Genomic DNA, 7,917 nt, shown 5'->3' with positions numbered 1-7,917 from the left:
ATATATTCTATATATATATATATACTACATAAATAACAATATATGAATAGCATATATATATAATATATATATACTTTTTTTTAGTTGTAATATATTATTTAATACATATGTTAATTTTAATATCATATTTACGTACATATATTTATTTAATTATTTATATATATTACATATAATGTACCCGTTGCACCTTCGCTCTTTCTTCGCAACTTCTCTCGTCAGGGGTTGCCTGGTAGAGATTACTTATTAGGATGCCTTTGCATGCTAAGTTTAAATTATCAATTTATAATTGTATTTTTGTGTGCAATAAAGTATTTCTTCTTGTTGCAGGCAACATTATGGTAAATAAAGGAATTGTATAAAATCGTGCTGGCAACACTGCCGGCCGATTATAATTTGTAATCGCTCTCTTGCCTTCCGACCACCGGCCTATGTACACATGTTCAATTTATATTTCTCATAATTAAAGTGATTTTTCCATACACATCGGAGTCAACTTATTATTCAACCTATGGTAATACAGTCCTGCTGTGCACATGGTCCTTCGGCCCTCCGATTGAAGACAGCAAGAGGTAAAATACGCTTTCATTATTGAGAATCAAACATTTGCAAAAAGACAAAGGTCCGCAACGCGACGTTGCCGCTCTGATTGACTTACGCAATATTCATCTATAATCTACCGTGAGCCAACGCGTGAGAGCGCAAAGCAGAGATACGTCGCCAGTGGGAGTGAGGGAGAAAGCAGCATCGCGCCAGCGCTACGACCACGAGGTAAAAACGTGGCGAACGCAACATCATCGAGACGAGGGACGGCGCCCCGCGCCATTTTGTCATCGTCGTCTGCGCAGTGTATCAAGTCTCTTTATTGCATTAAAACTAAAAGTAAAATCAGTGCTAATACTAAAGTGAATAGCAATTTCTGTTCAAAAAAGTTATATCATAACTCAGTGGCGTTATTCGAGCAATAGCAACCATAAATCAGTGTATTTCGGAAATACCTATTAGTATATACGTCGTAAATCATAATGGAGGACGAATTATCAAGGAAGAATGTAGCACGCGGTTACGCAAAGCGCACAATCACGCGGCTTTATCAGTATTTAGAAGCAGAAGAGGCAAATCTACTAAAGAACCACGTGGAGGAACTCATGGTTCGGCGCGACCGACTGGAAAAAACTTTTAATGAATACGAAGACTTGTGTAAAGACATTTTACATTTGAATCCCAAAGATGAGGAGTGCGTGGACGTCGTCGAAGAAAAGTTTTACAAAATGGTAACGATGTTAAACAAGGCGATTGCGCAACGTGGGTTTGCACCCGCGTCTTCAACCAATTCAGTTGCTCAACCGAGTGTAGCGGCAAAAACTCACTTACCTCCCGTGGACATCCAACAGTTTAACGGTAAATTCACCGAGTATATACCATTCATAAGCCTTTTTAAATCAATGATACATAATAATTCAAGTCTAGACGTCATACAAAAATTATACTACTTAAGATCATATCTCATAGGTGAACCTTTAGACTTAGTTAAAAATTTACCAATAACCCCTGAAAGCTATAGTGAAGCACTCAAATTATTAGAAAATAGGTATGAAAATAAGTATAAAATTGTGAATGAACACATAAGCCATTTGTTAGATTTAAAATGTATCACTAAGTCCACGGCTAGTAATTTAAGAGACTTTGTGTCATGTATTAGACAACAATTAGCTGCCATAAGCATTCATGAGCCTAATGTAATACATTGGAGTCCCATACTTCTTTGCATTTTCTCCCGTAAACTAGATAGCTTTACAACGAGAGCCTACCAAATGGATAGAAGCTCTGATAACAAGCCGAGCCTGGAAGAGTTTCTCCAGTACCTTGAGAAACGGGCCTTGGCTTTAGAAAATGCTGAGCAAGGTCACACTGCTGGTAACTCACGGGTAGCAGCTCTCGCCACGCAGGGATCATCATGCAGTTACTGTAAGTCCAAAGAACATAAACTTTTTAAATGTAAAAAATTCTATTTATTGACAGCACAGGAAAGAATATTATTCATAGAAAAGAATAAACTTTGTATTACATGTTTAGGTACACATAAGGGCAAATGTAGGTTTCACTTCCGATGTTCAGACTGCAAGGGCTGTCACAACAGCTTAGTCTGCAATTCTCCCGCCCTGGCACCTCCTGTTACTTTGACAGGCAACATTGATAATAATGTACTCCTGCCCACAGCAAGAGTAAAGGTGTTCAGCAAGAATGGCCGAGAGTACCGCATCAAGGCTTTACTAGATAGCGGTTCACAGGTATCGTTAGTGACCTCAAAGGTCATAAAAATATTAGGTTTGACTCCCACACCCAATAACACAAATATTATTGGCATATCTAACACTAAAAATAATACAAAGTACTGCATCCCATTAGAGGTGCATTCTATGCACATTCCGTTCAAAAAAATCATCAACTGTCATGTAGTAGAAAATATAACTTGTAAACTTCCCCAGAGTAACATTGATATTTCCAAAATTCACATACCAAATAATATAACTTTAGCCGATGAACAGTTCAATGTACCAAGTGAAATACATATACTCATTGGTGCGGATGTGTTTTTCCAGACCCTGTTGCCGAGCAATCAGAGCGTGGTGGTGGTGCCAATGAACCTCAGCTCACCAGCTGCAAGTGATCCTCACGGGTCACAACAGGTTCTCCCTACTGCTTCGTGTCACACTACATCACAAGGGTCTCCAGGGTTTGAATTACACATATTTCCAACACTATTTGGTCACATAATAGGAGGAGGTTTGCCAGTCGATTTATCCAAACCATCTTGTCACAAAGTAGCATTAAAATGTGAGCTAGATATACAAAAAACAATTTCTCAGTTTTGGTCTTATGAAAAGGTCCCAGAATTATTCCATGAAAAAACTTCTGAACAGGAGCTGTGTGAACAAATATTTCAAAGCTCTGTCAAATTAGAAAATAATCACTTTCAAGTTGCCTTACCATTGAAATTACCTTTAGAAGATATTAATGGTATATTAGGCAAATCCTTTCACCTTGCTTTAAAGAGATTTTTAAATTTAGAAAAGAAATTGCATTCAAATCCAAATCTATTCATGCAATATCAAAGATTTATCCATGAATACTTATCACTTAACCATGGTCATTATATGGACATTGAACTGTATGACATAAACAAACAAGCAACTTACTATTTACCCCATCATGCAGTAATAAATGAAAATTCAAGTACAACCCGACTTCGGTGTGTATTTGATGCTTCAATGAAAACTGACAAGAAGGTCAGCTTAAACAGTTTACAACTCAATGGACCGGTAGTGCAAAAAGATCTTTTTGATATACTCATGCTATTCAGATTTGGCAAATATACATTCACAACGGACATCAAACATATGTTCCGCAATATAAAAATTGATCCCAAATTCACTTCTCTACAAAACATACTTTGGAGAGACAATCCAAGTGAATCAATTAAATGTATTAGATTAGACACAGTAACATACGGTTTAAAAAGCTCTAGTTACTTGGCAACACGTTGTTTAAAGGAGCTAGCAATTAGGTACGAAAATTTGTATCCCCTAGCTTCCAACATAATTAATAATCATACATATATTGATGATATTCTTTACACAGATCATGATTTCAACTCAGTTATAACTGCAAGGAATCAACTACGCGAAATACTCAGTCTAGGTGGATTTCATACACACAAGTGGGCCTCAAATAATAAAAGCATACTGTCAGATATACCACAGACTGAGCAACAACATTTTTGTAGTTTAGATTTGCAAAAAGAAAATTTCGACATGAAAGCTTTAGGGCTGCGCATTAATGTTATAGATGATAACTTTATAATATCATCCCCTGAACCGTTTAACCCTAAAGAAATAACAAAAAGAAGAATATTAAGTTACATAGGTAGGTTCTACGACCCTATGGGGTTTGCAAGTCCTATTATAGTAACAGCAAAGGTCATCATGCAAAAATTATGGCTACAAAATATTGATTGGAATTCCACTCCCCCTCTTAACATTCAAGAAGAGTGGCTACAGTTTACAGCTGATCTATTAGCAATGGAGCCAATTAAACTAAGTAGAAATATAGATATTTCAGAAAATGAGACCGCAGAGCTGGTGGGATTTGCTGATGCTTCGAGTTCCACGGCCTACGGTTGCTGTGTATACCTGCGAGTCAACAAATTAGGTAACTCAAATGCTTACTTGCTCTGTTCGAAATCTAGAATAAATCCTATTCAAAAGAAGGGCATGACAGTGCCAAGGCTTGAATTGAATGCTGCACTCTTGTTATCTAAGTTAATGGCAAAAACATATGATTCACTTAAGCTTAAGGTTAAAATAAAGGATGTATATCTATTCAGTGATTCAAAGATTGTTCTTGCATGGATTGACACTGAATTGATGCAGCTTCAAGCTTATATAGCGAACAGAGTGAGTGTCATTCGTCAGGCTACAGGTGCATGGTCATGGCTTTATGTCAACACCAAAGAAAATCCTGCCGACCTCATCAGCAGAGGACTAAAGCCAGGCGAGCTGAACCGGTGCCAGTTATGGTGGAACGGGCCACAGTTTCTACATAACAGTGAGTACAATTTTGATTGCTGTAAACCAGAGCTCCCCAGCATTATACCCGAGGTGAGGCCTTGCTTAGTGCTTTCTGATGACCAATCATCAAATTCTATTGAATATATTTTCAAACAATTATATAATTATTCTAATATTACAAAAATCATTAGGCTCATGGCTTATATGTTAAGATTTTTGAATAATGTAAATAAACATAAAAATAAAATAAATAGTAAATATTTAACAAGCTCAGAGCTTGAAAATGCCTTAATGGTTATAGTTAAACATGAACAAGGTGTCCATTTCAAATCTGAAATTAATGCACTTTGCAAAGGCAATAATTTAAAAGGAACTCTTGTGAACCTACATCCTTTCATTGATAAGCTAGGTCTTTTACGTGTAGGTGGGAGGCTCCACCATGCTGCCATACCACTGTCACAAAAACATCCTGTTATCCTACCAAAGGACTCTTTAATTACTAGCTTGATTATTAAAAGCGAACATGAAAGATTACTGCATGCAGGACCTAAGCTTCTGCTTTCAAGTTTAAACCAAAAATTTTGGATTGTAAATGGCTTATTACATATTAAGAAAATAACCCACAAATGTATTATATGTTTTAGAAATAAGGCGACAGCTGCTCAACAGCTAATGGGCTCTCTGCCAGCCAGCCGTGTCACAGCCACGAGCCGACCGTTCCAGGTTATCGGCTTGGATTTTGCTGGGCCTGTAGACGTCAAGCTATCGCGAATTAGACGCTCTGTAGTCGGAAAAGGTTATATATGCGTTTTTGTATGCTTTACCACGAAGGCAGTTCACTTAGAACTGGCTTCGGACTTAACCACAGAAACATTTCTAGGCTGTCTCAAAAGGCAAATAAGCAGACGTGGAAAGCCCAGCCAGGTCCACTGTGACAATTTTAGCTCATTCAAATCGGCTAGCAACCAATTAAATGAATTGTATAAGCTGCATGCATCTCAGTATCACCAGGCAAACGTACAAAAATTTGCTGCAGAACAAGGTATAAATTTCCATTTCATTCCGTGCTATTCTCCTACGTTTGGTGGTCTCTGGGAGGCAGCAGTTAAAAGTACAAAATACCATTTAAGGCGAGTTGTACAAAATAGCTTATTAACATATGAACAGCTTAACACAGTTCTTTGTGAGATTGAAGCTGTACTTAATTCAAGACCATTGTTATCACTCTCATCTGATCCAGATGACTTTTGTTATTTAACACCTGGTCACTTTATTATTGGTAGTGCGTTAACTATGTATCCAGAAAACAATTTAATTAATGTACCTAAAAATAAACTTAAGTTTTGGCAGCTATGTACTAATTTAAAACAACAATTTTGGAAGGTTTGGCATAAATATTATTTAAATATTCTCCAAAATAGGCCAAAATGGCGCCAAGACCAGAATAATGTTAAAGTAGGAAGTTTAGTTATTCTAAAGGATGATAATTTATATCCTATGTACTGGCCCATGGCACGAATTGTAAGATTATGTCCTGGTCACGATGGAAAGGTCAGGGCCGTCGAGGTCATGACCCCAAATAAAAAAAACACACATTCGAGCCATTAACAAAATATGTGTATTGCCAATAGATTCCAATTAGTATTTAATTATTATAAGAATGTTTATTATTAAGAAAATTTTAAATTTAACATTGTAAGCAACAACTAAACTTAACTTGTAAAATGTTTAAATTTCCAGTTTACATATTATTTAACAATTGTATAGTTCATAACATCATGAGGCCGCAGCATGTTGCAGGCAACATTATGGTAAATAAAGGAATTGTATAAAATCGTGCTGGCAACACTGCCGGCCGATTATAATTTGTAATTGCTCTCTTGCCTTCCGACCACCGGCCTATGTACACATGTTCAATTTATATTTCTCATAATTAAAGTGATTTTTCCATACACATCGGAGTCAACTTATTATTCAACCTATGGTAATACAGTCCTGCTGTGCACACTTCTTTTTTTCATATAAACTTCTGGACACATCTATTGGCCCACCTTGCATTTTCAGTTTCGTTTGGCTATCTTGCCGCGACAAGGTAACTGTTGTCCATGTCGTCGATAGATGTCGCTATGTTACGCTTAGCGTGCGCTATGAAGTGTCACTCTCGGCAGTTATAGAACGAACCGAACGATGTACTTACATCGTGCAGTCCAGCAACTGGTCTCTTACATCATGTTAGTGACCGGCTGCTGGACTGAAACTCGCATGAATGTGAGCTTAACTGCTGCAATTTTTGATACGCATTTGTAAATGTACTATTTAAAAAAGCGGTAGTAGCTAATGAGTTAATATATTTTTAACCGACTTCAAAAAAAGGAGGAGGTTCTCAATTCGAGTCTGTGTTTTTTTTTGTGTGTATGTTACTCGATTACTTTAAGACGCCTGGACCGATTTGAATGATTCTTTTTTTTTGTATAAATTTTTTAATTTATAAAAAAAAAGTTAATAACGTTTATTATCCTAATTCTTAATATCCTTTTAAGTTATAATTGTACATACCTATTTAAGCTTAAACGGTACGCCCACAAGATCTTCCGTGTTTGTATTGTATTGTATTTGTCGGAGGATTGGATGGTAGCGATTTTTTTTTAATTCTTTACAAGTTAGCCCTTGATTACAATCTCACCTGATGGTAAGTGATGATGCAGTCTAAGATGGAAGCGGGCTAACTTTTTAGGAGGATGAAAATCCACACTCTTTTCGGTTTCTACACGACATCGTACCGGAACGCTAAATCGCTTGGCGGTACGTCTTTGTCGGTAAGGTGGTAACTAGCCACGGCCGAAGCCTCCCACCAGCCAGACCTGGACCAATTACGAAAACCTCAATCGGCCCAGCCGGGGATCGAACCCAGGACTTCTGTCTTGTAAATCCACTGCGCATACCACTGCGCCGATTAAGCGATATCTGTTGGAAGCGTCAAGGAGTGCGTGTCGTTTATCTGTCAGTTGTTTGTCTGTGGACGTCTGTCAGTTAGCGATCTCTGAGAGAGCTCGCGGTGGATTTCAAGTGTATTCGGTTGAGCGCTTTGGCTGGATCTGGTCAGTTTCGCAGTGTGTTAAGGAATTGGGTGAGTCAGTTATCCGTATAGTGAGGCCATTATAATACCTCAGTATAAAACGTCCTAGATCTAAATTATAAACACGCTAGCCACTGAAAAAGATGGTTATTTTATTTGTAAGCTTATAATAATATCGCTAACAAGGGAATAACTCAGCCAGCGGAAACACAAAAGAACCTTAACGAACGTACAAAAACAAAACAAAGATGGAGTAAAAAAGAACAATTAATT

General features: G+C 37.4%; 1 protein-coding gene across 3 annotated transcripts; it reads left to right on the top strand.

Moving 5' to 3' along the window:
- The first annotated feature begins 347 nt into the window (after positions 1–347).
- LOC112057230 (uncharacterized) lies at positions 348–6,535 on the top strand. 3 transcript variants are annotated; one of them, XM_052888690.1, is made up of 3 exons: positions 348–1,398; positions 1,786–1,965; positions 2,601–2,740. In XM_052888690.1, the coding sequence occupies exons 1-3, from the start codon at positions 1,023–1,025 to the stop codon at positions 2,666–2,668; spliced, it is 624 nt and encodes a 207-aa protein (XP_052744650.1). In that variant the 5' UTR covers positions 348–1,022; the 3' UTR covers positions 2,669–2,740. The 3 variants fall into 3 exon arrangements, with proteins under 3 accessions (XP_052744650.1, XP_052744647.1, XP_052744649.1); XM_052888687.1 differs by adding an exon at positions 5,213–6,535 and having other exon boundaries at positions 407–1,398; positions 1,786–4,605; XM_052888689.1 differs by adding an exon at positions 5,213–6,534 and having other exon boundaries at positions 408–1,398; positions 1,786–4,209.
- Positions 6,536–7,917: the final 1,382 nt, after the last annotated feature.

Source organism: Bicyclus anynana, chromosome 23 (genome assembly GCF_947172395.1).
Source record: "Bicyclus anynana chromosome 23, ilBicAnyn1.1, whole genome shotgun sequence".
NCBI lineage: Eukaryota > Metazoa > Arthropoda > Insecta > Lepidoptera > Nymphalidae > Bicyclus > Bicyclus anynana.
Note: the sequence above shows the minus strand (reverse complement) of the source record. Positions and strands in the feature narration are given on the sequence as shown.

Excerpts from the sequence above, each read along its gene's own strand:
- LOC112057230 (XM_052888687.1), top strand. The coding sequence starts at position 1,023 with ATGGAGGACGAATTATCAAGGAAGAATGTAGCACGCGGTTACGCAAAG. Across the intron at positions 1,399-1,785 it reads GGACATCCAACAGTTTAACG|ATAGCTTTACAACGAGAGCC; the intron begins GTAAATTCACCG and ends CCCGTAAACTAG. Across the intron at positions 4,606-5,212 it reads GCCACAGTTTCTACATAACA|AAATAAGGCGACAGCTGCTC; the intron begins GTGAGTACAATT and ends TATATGTTTTAG.